The sequence below is a fragment of the Cynocephalus volans genome, chromosome 7 (assembly GCF_027409185.1).
Source record: "Cynocephalus volans isolate mCynVol1 chromosome 7, mCynVol1.pri, whole genome shotgun sequence".
Classification (NCBI taxonomy): domain Eukaryota; kingdom Metazoa; phylum Chordata; class Mammalia; order Dermoptera; family Cynocephalidae; genus Cynocephalus; species Cynocephalus volans.
Genome location: NC_084466.1, coordinates 126,326,221 through 126,339,822, shown reverse-complemented (window position 1 = coordinate 126,339,822; position 13,602 = coordinate 126,326,221). Strand labels below are relative to the sequence as shown.

The 13,602-nt window shown below is 39.1% G+C and overlaps 1 protein-coding gene across 3 annotated transcripts in view; it reads left to right on the top strand.

The window, feature by feature from the left end:
* Positions 1–13,272, top strand: part of LOC134382587 (cytochrome P450 2C42-like) — a 31,854-nt gene extending 18,582 nt beyond the window's left edge. For all 3 annotated transcript variants that reach the window (XM_063103275.1, XM_063103274.1, XM_063103276.1), the window contains 3 exons: positions 1,039–1,226; positions 11,229–11,370; positions 13,091–13,272. In XM_063103275.1, the coding sequence (XP_062959345.1) occupies positions 1,039–1,226; positions 11,229–11,370; positions 13,091–13,272 (512 nt within the window). The remainder of the gene's footprint in view (positions 1–1,038; positions 1,227–11,228; positions 11,371–13,090) is intronic.
* The last annotated feature ends 330 nt before the right edge of the window (positions 13,273–13,602 follow it).

The following is a 13,602-nucleotide window of genomic DNA, read 5'->3' as shown; positions in this document are numbered from 1 at the left end:
TCACACTTTACTTGCTAGGGAAGAATATTTATGTAGTCAGAATGATGTAAACTATGACCAAATCTTGTAGTCTACATATATTCTGGAAAATGGGGTGTAGGGAAGTGCATGAGTGTGTGTGTCTCTGTGTGTATGTCTGTGTACGTGTGAATAACTTTGGGTGTGGGTGTGAATATATGGGCTGGAGATGAAGTTGAAAATTCTAAACTCACATAGCACTAAATTCTTAAATATTGTCTAAAATGGTTAAGTAAGTAATACAGAGTTGTTCTTTAGAAATATGACTGTAAATTTCAGAAGAATGCTCAAAGCAGCCACATTTGGGAAGTGGGAAGATGAGGAGAGAGCCATTGCAAATTTTATACACAGACACACACACACAGATGCAGACACACAAAAGCACGTACATATACAGATTCATTACAATTTAATTTTAACCCACATGTATTATTTTGATATTAATTTAATATTAATATTTGATTCTAATCTATTAATTTAATATTAATATTTGACATAACAATTGCAATTCCTTGAAATTGATACGACAAGCAAACAGAAAGGACATTGTTGGGAGGATGGACGGAGAGGGAGGCGGGAGGGAGGTTTTGGTAATTGGCCACAATAATCAACCACATTGTATATCAACAAAATAAAATAAAATATTTTTTAAAAAAAAGTCAGTGAGATGGGAAAATATATATTAATAATTGATTCTTGTTTTACTTTGTGCAAGACCATGATTTTTTAATTAATTGTTTCCCCTTATTTTGGAGAACATTTTATTACTTCTTTTTTTATTAGTTATCATTTATGCTGGTTTGTGGGTATGAAAAATGTATCATAATACCTAATTGGTAGGACACTGATATGTTTGTATATGATGGCAAATCTCTTTACATGTCTAGGTGTACTTCTGGGCATGTAACTCATATTTATATTGCTGTTGGGACACCTTTATCACGCTTCATGCAGCTGTGAATTGCTATGGCAAATGTGCCTTTTTTCTCTTTTTCCATTGTTCTTACTGTGTCTTATCAGCTAAAGTCCAGGAAGAGATTGACCATGTGGTTGGCAGACACCGGAGCCCCTGCATGCAGGACAAAAGCCGCATGCCCTACACAGATGCTGTGGTGCATGAGATCCAGAGATACATTGACCTTGTCCCCAACAATGTACCTCATGCCGTGACTTGTGACATTAAATTCAGAAACTACCTCATCCCTAAGGTAAGCTTGTTTATCCTATGGCACAAATCAGTGCTCTTGGAGCTCCCATATTCACTGTATGGTTCCAATCCTCTATCAGCATGAGATGAGAGAGGGCAAAACTCATGTGTGGTAGGTTGATGGACTTTGTGCTGTTTACAGTTTGGGGTTCTAAAGCTTCATAACAGGTCTTGGATTCTCGTAGTGTGTGTCTTTCAAATTTCTTCTTCCTGTTTAATAATGTATTGGCCATTCTTAAACTTTTACATTTCCAAATAAATGTTGAAGGTGTCATTCAATTTTACAATACTTGCTGCTGGAGTTTTTTATTAGGGTGACATTAAATCTACAGATCAATTTGGAAAAAATTGACATCTTGTCATGCTGAATCTTCCAATTCCTGATTGTGACTATGCTCCCAATTTATTAGAATTTCTCTTATTTTCCCAGTAATTTTGTGTTTTCCATACAGAGGTTTGCAAATCTTGTTAGATTTCTCGTAGATAATGACTGTTTTCATTGTTATAATTTTTTATTGATTTATTATTATTTTAATTGACATAATTCTGAGGTTCAGTGTGATATTTTGATGCATGTGTCAAATGAATGTGTTTTTCATTTCTTTGTACCTGGTGAATGGAAATTTAATTAATCTTATCCTGATGACTCTATAGCCAGCAATTTTGCTCAATTTACTAATCATTGCCACTGATATCTCTGTAGATTTATTTGGAAATTCTATATATATTTTCCTGCTGACTGAGGTATTATTTGTTGTTTCTTGTTTTTCCAATTCATGGGCCTTAATTTCTTATTTCATTATAGCACTGGCTAGGATTTCCAGGACAGCTTTGAACAGAACTGGTGATAGTCAGTGTCCTTCTTTCCTTTCTGATCTGCAGGAAGTGTGGAGGTCTAATATCTCACTATTGAGGATGATATTTTAAGTCAATTTCGGTAGATATTCTTTATCAGATTAGGGAATTTTGCCCTCTTCTCTTGTATTTATGTAAATTTTGCCATAAAGATAAGTACAACCTTATCAAATTGATTATCTGCATCTATTGGTATGGTTCTATACATTGGGCTCAATTTCCTCACCATACAAACTATAAGTATACACACACAGAAGGATTTGATTTGCTACGTATAGTTCAGGACGTCTGTATTTACATTCATAAGAAACCTGGTCTATGATTTATTTTCCCCTGAAAATTTCTTCTCAGGATTTTGAAACGAAGATTTTGCTGTCCTCATAAAACTAGGCAATAAATGTTCCCTAATGAGGTCTGTTTTTATTACCTTCACCTTCACCCAGTCTTCTGGTAGTGGACAATTAGCTGTATCTTTGAATGCATAAGAACCTTTGGTTAAATACAGATGTTAAGCATGAAAAATGCAGAGTTTCAGATGATGTTTATGTTCTTCCAAAGAGAAATTATCCCTCTCTGATATGCAGTCATCATTATGTAACACTTCCTGCCCCGATTTATCACTAGACATCACATGAACACAGTAGGAAAAAAGGGGGAAAAAAAAGAAAATAGAATATAGGTGTTAGCTAACCTTTCAGAGGTTCTGCCATCTCTGTAATCTTGAGATGAATATTTGTCTTAGTAACTTGAAACTACCTTCCAACATATGGTTTTTGTGTTTATCCACATGTTCAAGTTGCTTTGCAACAAGCTTCTTTATTCCACTTGAAGCCAGGATATATAATTATCAAAATTAAAAATAATATAGCTAAATATTGTATTATCATAGAGAAGAAAAAGTAGCAAATCCAGTAAGATTGCAACTACTAATGTCATCCTGTAGAGAAGACGGAATGGTAACTTGACCATGAGGTAATGGGACTTGTCCTGATAATTACAGATTTGGTGCAAGGGTTAGGATTTCAGCTCCCTCTGTTTTCACAAGAAGAAAAAATCAGGAGAAGAATTTTGTTCCACTGTATTGGGCTCTGAGGGTAATACTGATGAAAATTGTTACTCCTCCTATTACTAACGAAATGGGAATCAGGCTGAGGAATCAGGCAAAGATTGCCAGTCTCCCACATCCACTTCATCAGCTTTGGGGAAATTTATACCTGCTGAGCTCACCCATTAACCCTCTGCATGGAAGCTCCCACAGGCTCTGGGGTCATTTTAGCCTAGAATCCTAGAAGACCAAGGGAGTGGCCTGTACATTCTACATTGGAGAGCCCAGTATAGAAATATGCAACTCTACATGGCTTATTCTAACTTCTTAGGAATTAGATGAATGATTTCTTCTAACAACAGCTAGAGCCACTAATCTAGGTAGAAATAATGGTCAAAGAGAGGAGTTAGCAAACATTCTTAGTAATGGGACAGATTGGAAATATTTTGGAATTTGCAGGCCATGCGGTTTCTGTTGCATTACTGAACTCTGGAATTGTAGCATAGAAGCAGTCAGAGATAGTGTGTAAACAAATGAGGATGGCTATGTTTCAATTTTTATGGAAACTGAAATTTAAATTTCATATAATTTTCATATGTCAAAAATATTTTCTTCTTTTTTATATTTTCAACTTGAACATTCCTAGGTAATAGACTATACAGAAAGAGGTCGCAGGCCTGATTTGCCTATGCTGTTTGTGTATGCCTGGTATAAGGCATTCCTGTCCAATAGATCTTTCTGCAATGATGTGAGGTTGATTTTCACATTGTGTCTTATTTAATGAAAATTGTGAGTTTTCTCAATAATTGGAAAATTGTTACAAGGAGTTTTAAACATCTACTTGACATTTTGCTGATATATAATCCTTATTACTTGTTTTTTTTTTTTTTACTTTAACTTCTCTGAGCTCTTTAATTTTCCATCTTTAAAGATCTAACCTGTTTTTTATTTTTTTTAATTTTATTTTGTCGATATACATTGTGGCTGATTATTGCTCCCCACCACAAAAACCTCCCTCCCTTCACCGTCCCCCTCTCCCCCCCAACAATGTCCTTTCTGATTGCTTGTCGTATCAACTTCAAGTAATTGTGGTTGTTATATCTTCTCCCCACCCCCTGGTTTTTTTTTTTTTTTTGTGTGTGTGTGTGTGTGTGTCTGTGAGAATTTATATATTAATTTTTAGCTCCCACAAGAAGTGAGAACATGTGGTATTTCTCTTTCTGTGCCTAACTTGTTTCACTTAATATAATTCTCTCAAGGTCCATCCATGTTATTGCAAATGGCAGTATTTCATTCGTTTTGATAGCTGAGTAGTATTCCATTGTGTAGATGTACCACATTTTCCGTATCCACTCATCTGATGATGGACATTTGGGCAGGTTCCAACTCTTGGCTATTGTAAAGAGTGCTGCGATGAACATTGGGGAACAGGTATACCTTCGACTTGATGATTTCCATTCCTCTGGGTATATTCCCAACAGTGGGATAGCTGGGTTGTATGGTAGATCTATCTGCAATTGTCTGAGGAACCTCCATGCCATTTTCCATAGAAGCTGCACCATTTTGCAGTCCCACCAACAATGTATGAGAGTTCCTTTTTCTCCGCAACTTCGCCAGCATTTATCGTTCATGGTCTTATGGATTTTAGCCATCCTAACTGGGCTTAGATGGTATCTCAATGTGGTTTTGATTTGTATTTCCTGGATGCTGAGTGATGTTGAGCATTTTTTCATATGTCTGTTGGCCATTTGTATATCTTCCTTAGAGAAATGCCTACTTAGCTCTTTTGCCCATTTTTTAATTGGGTTGCTTGTTTTCTTCTTGTAAAGTTGTTTGAGTTCCTTATATATTCTGGATCTTAATCCCTTGTCAGATGTATATTTTGCAAATATATTCTCCCACACTGTTGGTTGTCTTTTAATTCTGTAAATTATTTCTTTTGCTGTGCAGAAGCTTTTTAGTTTGATATAATCCCATTTGTTTATTTTTCCTTTGGTTGCCCGTGCTTTTGGGGTCATATTCATGAAGTCTCTGTCCAGACCTATTTCCTGAAGTGTTTCTCCTATGTTTTCTTTAAGAAGTTTTATTGTTTCAGGGTGTATATTTAAATCCTTAATCCATTTTGAGTTGATTTTAGTATACGGTGAGAGGTATGGATCTAGTTTCATTCTCCTGCATATGGATATCCAGTTATCCCAGCACCATTTGCTGAAGCGGCAGTCCCTTCCCCAGTGAATAGGCTTGGTGCCTTTGTCAAAGATCAGATGGCAGTAAGTGTGTGGGTTGATTTCTGGATTCTCTATTCTATTCCATTGATCAGTGTGTCTGTTTATATGCCAGTACCATACTGTTTTGGTTATTATAGCTTTGTAGTATAGCTTAAAGTCAGGTAGTGTTATGCCTCCAGCTTTACATTTTTTGCTCAGCATTGCTTTGGCAATGTGTCGTCTTTAATTATTCCAGAAAAATGTCTGGATACTTTTTTCCATTTCTGAGAAAAATGTCTTTGGAATTTTGATGGGGATTGCATTGAATTTGTATATCACTTTGGGTAGTATGGACATTTTCACTATGTTGATTCTTCCAATCCAAGAGCATGGGATATCGTTCCATCTTCTGGTATCCTCTGTTATTTCTCTCAGCGGTGGTTTGTAGTTCTCATTATAGAGATTTTTCACCTCCTTGGTTAACTCAATTCCTGAGTATTTTATTTTTTTGGTGGCTATTGTAAATGGGCAGGCTTTCTTGATTTCCCTTTCTGCATGTTCGCTATTGGAGAAAAGAAATGCTACTGATTTTTGCGTGTTGATTGTGTATCCTGCTACTGTTCTGAAATCATTTATCAATTCCAACAGTTTTTTTGTAGAGGTCTTAGGCTGTTCAATATATAGGATCATGTCATCTGCAAACAGGGACAGTTTGACTTCATCTTTTCCAATCTGGATGCCCTTTATTTCTTTCTCTGATTGCTCTTGCTAGTACTTCCAACATTATTTTGATTGGGAGTGGTGAGAGTGGGCATCCTTGTCTAGTTCCTATTCTTAAAGGAAAAGCTTTCAGCTTTTCCTCATTCAGCATGGTATTGGCAGTGGGTTTGTCATATATGGCCTTAATTATGTTGAGATACTTTCCCTCTATACCTAACTTATAGAGGGTCTTTGTCATGAATGAGTGTTGAACTTTATCAAATGCTTTTTCAGCATCTATAGAGATGATCATACGGTCCTTGTGTTTGAGTTTATTAATATGGTGTATCACAAATTTTTGATTTGCGTATGTTGAACCAACCTTGCATCCCTGGGATGAATTCCACTTGATCGTGATGAATAATTTTAGGTATTTCTTGCTGTATCCTGTTTGCTAGTATTTTAGTGAGGATTTTTGCATCTATATTCATCAAGGATATCGGCCTGTAGTTTTCTTTTTTGGTTATATCTTTACCTGGTTTTGGTATCAGGATGATGTTTGCTTCATGGAATGAGTTTGGGAGATTTGCTTCCGTTTCAATCTTTTGGAATAGTTTGTAAAGAATCGGTGTCAATTCCTCTTTGAATGTTTGGCAAAATTCTGCTGTGAATCCATCTGGTCCTGGGCTTTTCTTTGTTGGGAGCCTTCTGATAACAGCTTCAATCTCCTTTATTGTTATTGGTCTGTTCAAATTTTCTACGTCTTCATGGTTCAGTCTTGGGAGCTTGTGTGTGTCCAGAAATTTATCCATTTCCTCCAGATTTTCAAATTTGTTGGCGTATAGTTGTTTATAGTAGTGGCAAATGATTCCCTGTATTTCAGATGAATCAGTTGTAATATCGCCTTTTTCATTTCTAATTTTTGTTATTTGAGTCTTCTCTCTTCTTTTTTTTGTTAGCCATGCTAATGGTTTGTCAATTTCATATATCTCTCAAAGAAACCAACTTTTTGATTCATTGATCTTTTGTATTGTTTTTTTGGTTTTCAATTTCATTCAGTTCTGCTCTGATCTTAATGATTTCTTTCCGTCTGCTAACTTTAGGTTTGGATTGTTCTTGTTTTTCTAGTTCTTTAAGGTGAAGTGTTAGGTTGTTCACTTGCCATCTTTCCATTCTTCTGAGGTGAGCATTTAATGCAATGATTTTCCCCCTTAATACTGCTTTTGCAGTATCCCACAGGTTTTGGTATGATGTATCATTGTTTTCATTAGTTTCAAGAAAGTTTTTGATTTCCTGCTTTATTTTTTCTTGGACCCATATGTTATTAAGTAGAATGCATTTTAATTTCCATGTGTTTGCATAGTTTCCAGAGTTTAGTTTGTTATTAATCTCTAGTTTTAATTCATTGTGGCCTGAGAAAATACATGGGATAATTCCAATTTTTTGAATTTATTGAGACTTGATTTGTGACCTAATATGTGATCTATCCTGGAGAATGATCCATGTGCTGTTGAGAAGAATGAGTATTCTGAGGTTGTTGGATGGAATGTTCTGTAGATATCTGCCAATTCCAATTGGTCTAGAGTCTTGTTTAGATCTTGTGTTTCTCTACTGATTCTTTGCCTAGATGATCTGTCTAATATTGACATTGTGGTGTTCAGGCACCTGCTATTATGGTATTAGTGTCTATTTCCTTCTTTAGGTCTAATAGAGTTTGTTTTATAAATCTGGCTGCTCCAACATTGGGTGCGTACATATTTATGATTGTTATGTCTTCTTGATGGATCAGTCCTTTTATCATTAAGTAGTGTCCCTCATTGTCTCTTTTTATGGTTTTTAGTTTAAAGTCTATTTTGTCAGATATAAGAATAGCTACTCCAGCTCGTTTTTCTTTTCTGTTTCCATGGTAAATCTTTTTCCATCCTTTCACTCTTAGTCTATGTGAATCTTTATGGGCGAGGTGGGTCTCTTGTAGGCAGCATATAGTTGGGTCCTCCTTTTTGATCCAGTCAGCCAGTCTGTGTCTTTTGATTGGGGAATTTAAGCCTTTTACATTAAGAGTTGTTATTGAAATGTGCTGATTTATTCCTAGCATTTTATTGGTTGTTTGGTTGTCTTATGTGTCTTTTGTTCCTTGCTTTCTGATTTACTGTTTGGTTTCTGTGTTTGTTTGTTCCTTAGGTTGTAGATAGCGTTTTTGTTTGCTTGTTTTCTCTTCCTGAATGTCATTTTTATTGTACTAGTGGTTTTTGATTTTTCTTGGGTTTTTATGGCAGTGGTAGTTATTTTTCAGGAACGAAATCCAGTACTCCCTTGAGGATTTCTTGTAAGGGTGGTCGTGTGGTATTGAACTCCCACAGTTTTTGTTTATCTGCGTAATATACTATTTGCCCTTCATTTTGGAAGGATAGCCTTGCAGTGTAGAGTATTCTTGGCTGGCAATCTTTGTCTTTTAGTATTTTGAAAATATCATCCCATTCCTTTCTAGCTTTTAGGGTTTGTGATGAAAAGTCTGATGTTAGCCTGATTGGGGCTCCCTTATAGGTGATTTGATGCTTCTCTCTTGCAGCCTTTAAGATTCTCTCTTTGTCTCTGAGTTTTGCCAATTTGACTATTACGTGTCTTGGAGAAGACCTCTTTGGGTTGAAGGCATTTGTGGATCTTTCAGCTTCCTGAATCTGAATATCTATGTCTTTTCCTATACCTGGGAATTTTAAAGCCACTATTTTGTTGAATATGTTTTCAATGGAATCTCCATTTTCCTTCCCTTCTGGAATACCCATGACTGAGATTTTTGAGCGCTTAAGGTTATCTGATATCTCTCTCAGATTTTCTTCAATGTCTTGGTTCTTTTTTCTTTCTTTTTGTCTGCTTGGGTTATTTCAAACAGCCCATCTTCAAGTTCAGAGATTCCCTCCTCAACTTCGACAAGCCTGCTGGTTAAACTCTCCGTTGTGTTTTTTATTTCGCTGAATAACTTCTTCAGTTCAGCAAGTTCTGCTACATTTTTTTTCAGGACATTGATTTCCTTGTACATTTCCTCTTTCAGATCCTGTATACTTTTCCTCATTTCATCATGATGTCTAGCTGAGTTTTCTTGTATCTCATTCAGTTTCCTTAGAATTATCACTCAAAATTCCTTGTCAGTCATTTCAAGGGCTTCTTGTTCTATAGGATCTAGAGTTTGAGATTTATTAACTTTTGGTGGTGTACTTTCTTGATTTTTTTGTATTTCTGGTATCTTTTTTTTCTTGTTTATTCATTATGGCAGGGGGTTTCACAGTTCAACGGTTTGATACTAATGACTAACTAAGATGTTGCTGTGGTTGTAAATTTCGTATGGCTACCTCCGTGACTGCTCAGTTGGCCTCTAGTGCCTTGTATGTATGGCTGCCTTGGGTCTTGGGCCTCTCTGGGGAGACATCTTTCTGGTCAGCTTGGACTCTCCTGGGCTGCTGGATCAAGTACCACAGGGTGTGTGATCGCTGTTGAGCTTTCACTTCCTGTGCAGGACTTCTCCCTGTTCCGTGTTCTCTGGCTCAGGCTGTTGGATCATGCAGTGGTGAACCCACAGGGTGTGTGGTTTCTGTCGAGTCTCCACCTCCCTGGCCGAACATCTCTCCACTCTGTGCACACTGTGCTTGGCTGGGATGTGTCTTCTGCAACCCTCGTCTATCAGCTGGGCCTTGAAGACCCTGGTCAGCACCAGCTCGCCCAGGAAGTCTACCAGGTTTCTGGTGGGCACAGATGACCGGTCGCTCTGTGTGCCTTTGTAGCACTGTGTAGATCTTTCTCGGGACTTGTTCACCTTTGTATCACCCCGATATGGACCGAGTCTAGCGCCCGCCTGCAGCCAGCTCTCTGGCAGGTTCAAACGGACTTGGGAACTCTCCTACCACACTATACCCAACCAGAAATTGGTTAGGCATTTTTCCAAACTGGTGGCTGCAGAGATGTTATCTGCCTCCCAGTAAAAGGAAGTTTACCGGGGGCTGGAGTCCAGGGTGCAGTGGAGTGACAGTCAGCCCCGCCCGTACTTCCTTGCCCTCCTGAAACTGGCCAGGGACACCCCATGCCACCAGCCCCACCAGAGAATGGCAGAGGGAGTGGGAGGGGCTGCTGCCATGGAGGCCCCGGGAAGCCCTGCGCCGGGCCAAGCAAGTGGGAAGGCTCAGTGAGGAGTCGAGCCGAGCTGGGCTTGAGCTGCCAGTGCCTGGGAAAATTGAGGCAGCCCTGGGGCTGTTAGTGACCTGATGATGCAAGCGGAAGCCGGGTTGGCATCAGCCCCCCGAGCAGGGTTGGGCCAGGGGTCTCTCACAGGTCTGTGCCATGTCAGGTGCTCACTCTCTGACTCTGGTTTGTTACCTTCCCCGTTCTCGGCCGCTGCCACCTCGGGCTGTTCAGTCGGTCCCGTGGCGAGCTCAGGTAGTCCCAGGAATCTTCTTTAATGCCAGCCTGAGACCTCGAATCCTGAATAGGGCAGCTGGCCACCTTCAGCGTGGCCCTGGCCTCCGGGATCCTGTCTGCATCCACAGCAGCTCTGGCGCTGTGTTCCCTGTTTAGAGACTTGCTTTTGTAGCTAAGAAACAGTTCTTTTCCTGCTCCACACTTCAAAGCTGTTGCCTGTAAATGAGGCAGCCTCTCCTTCCGGGGGCAAAGTGGTGGTCAGCCCCCATGACCAGCCAGCAGCAGCGGTCCTCCCTTAAGAGATGGCAAGAGGAAGGTCCACAAGTTTCCCAGCTGCCTGAGGCCCAGTGGCCGCCGTTTTCACCTCAGCTACTGTACTCCAACCGCTGCAGCCACCGCCATCTTGAAACCAGAAACTTCCATTTTAAACCATAATCCATATATGATGTATGTGAAAACTGAAGTGTTGAAATAGAGCAGCAAGTAAGGACAGAAAACAATTTCCAAGCTTGATGATAAGGTGAACAGATTTAGAAGATTGGGACCCAAGTGCCCATGTACTCAATACTTCAAATGCTATTGGAGGCCACATGAGCAAGATCAAAGCCACTGGCCTTAAACTCATTCCTGTTTATAATGTGGTCTGTCTGTCTGGAAATACCACTGCTCTTTTTCAGACACTGGTTTTCTCATCTGTAAATCAAAGAGAATGGTCCAAGTGATTTCTATTGTTCCTTTCATATCCATGATTTTTTATATAACTCAGTTTACCTATGTCTGTTCATTCCAGGGAACAATCATATTTCCATCACTGACCTCAGTGCTACATGATGAAAAAGAATTCCCCAACCCAAAGATGTTTGACCCTGGACACTTTCTGGATGAGTGTGGCAATTTTAAGAAAAGTGACTACTTCATGCCTTTCTCCACAGGTAATAGAAATTCATTATCATTTGTACATCAGGAGACAAGGTCTCTTTTTGAGATCAGTTGGAACTTACAGGGGGACCCATCTGGGCTGGTAGAATTGTTCTTTGTACCTGATCAAAAGCACCATTCCCAATACCAATGTGCTTTCCCTGCTCATCATACATCCTCATTCTTGGGGAATAGTAGTGGGGCTTAGAGGAGTTGACCCCACCCTTTTAAATTGAGAAAGGTGGAATATAGACTGATTGAATTCTGACTGTAGAAGCATCACTGAGCTACCCAAGAGCTCCTCTCAGAAGGTGATACTCCTTAAGCTTTCCTCATCTGCCATGAAAACTTCCTGACTCCACAACTTAGATCATTGTCTGTGGGATATTGATCACCCTCCCCCACTCCTAGACAAGCTTTGGGGATCCAAGTATCCACAGGCATAGATTAGGTACCAAAGGGTTTCACAGAAATTAGGGAAGCAGATGATTAAAGGGATCATTTAATCCAGTTGAACTGAAGCTGTGAAAGTGGAAAGAACAGCCTGCTGGTGGGGTAGGATTAAGATAAAAGGTATCTGCTTTTTGCTCTTTCATACTCCTCAGAGAGGCATAACATGGAGTAAGCAACATTCTAGTAGCAGAAATGACTTTTGAGCTGTCCCATAGGGGCAGAGAGTATGGGAAGTAGAAAATGTAGGATATTTTTAAGGAGATAATGAACGACAAGAGCAGAATAAGTGCTCCAAATCAAAGATGTCAGGGCCTCTTTCAAATATCCATGGGGTCAGATGAACATGGAGAATGTCACAGAATACCTTGCAAAGTTTCTAGAGCACCCTGCTCTTCCTCCAGTCCTGATCATATATCTTGGATATTGGTTCTCCACATCTGCCATATGTGTGATTCCTCTGGCCATGGAATCTGATTCCTTTATTCTTTGATCTTTGATATCTGCTTTATATCTAGTACTGTGGATACCATGGTAACAAGGACAGAGAACTCTCCTCCCTTCAGGAATTTACGTTTTAGCACAACAGAGAAATAAATAAACAGAGAATTTTGACTCTCAGTTATTTACATTTGAACAGAAGCATGAATTTATGTTGAGATAACAAGGAAGTTGCAAGATTTTATAGCTTGAGAGTATCCTGAAGAGTTTAAAGAGGAAATAAAATTTGATCCAGAAGCTGAACATAGTATATGAAAAGTACATCTTGGCAAGAAGGACCAGCATGAGAGAAAACTTGAAACTGCATGGCATGTTAGAGATTGCTTAATAGTGTGCATGGCTGCAGCTGAGAATAGAGGGTTTGAAGAGTGGAAGGTAGGATCAGGGAACTTCAGACTGGGAACAGGATACACACTGTGGGTGTGTTTCCAAAAAAATATAAATAGAAATTCAAAATATCAAAACATCAGGTATAAAGTGGGAATACATAATGAAGTGCTTGGCATAGAGATGATAATAAATATTTGTTGAGTTAAGGTGTCTGTTAAAAACACACGTGAAGTGGATAATAACTGTGTACATCCTTTCTCCATTTGTGTCTTCAACCATTCTTCCCACCATCCTGCCTTCTAATTACGTATGCATCCATCCACAGCATCCATCTACCCAATCATTCGACAAATAGTTACTACATATTCCTTTTGTGCCTTCCACAAACACAGTATTTGTTAAAATCACAGTTACACACAGAAAGTAACTACCCTCTGTGCTTGTTATTTTCAGGCAAACGGATCTGTGTGGGAGAGGGCCTGGCCCGCATGGAGCTGTTTTTATTCCTGACCACCATTTTACAGAACTTTAACCTGAAATCTGTGGTCGATCCAAAGGACCTCGATATCACCCCAGCTCTTAGTGCATCAATTTCTTTGCTACCCTCGTACCGGATCTGCTTCATTCCTGTGTGAAGAAGGGCAGACTGCCTGCTGCTGCTGGGCTGTTTTCTGCAGCTCCCCCTTCTCTGAGGCATCATCCACCTCCTTCCCAATCTCAAGGATGCCTTTCTGACCTCTCTTTGCACATCTCCCATTCCCTCAAGATCTAGTGAACATCCAAACACTAATGAGAAGATTTCCTGAGTTTCACTGCACACATATGCCTGCTATTTCCTATACTTGCTAATACTTTTATTTCCCAACAAATAAGCTGAAACTTATCTACTGCGAATTTATTAATATGGTGTCACATAAAGCAAAGAAAAGTGATTTGTATGTCATACTTCGTAGCCATTTCTCTTC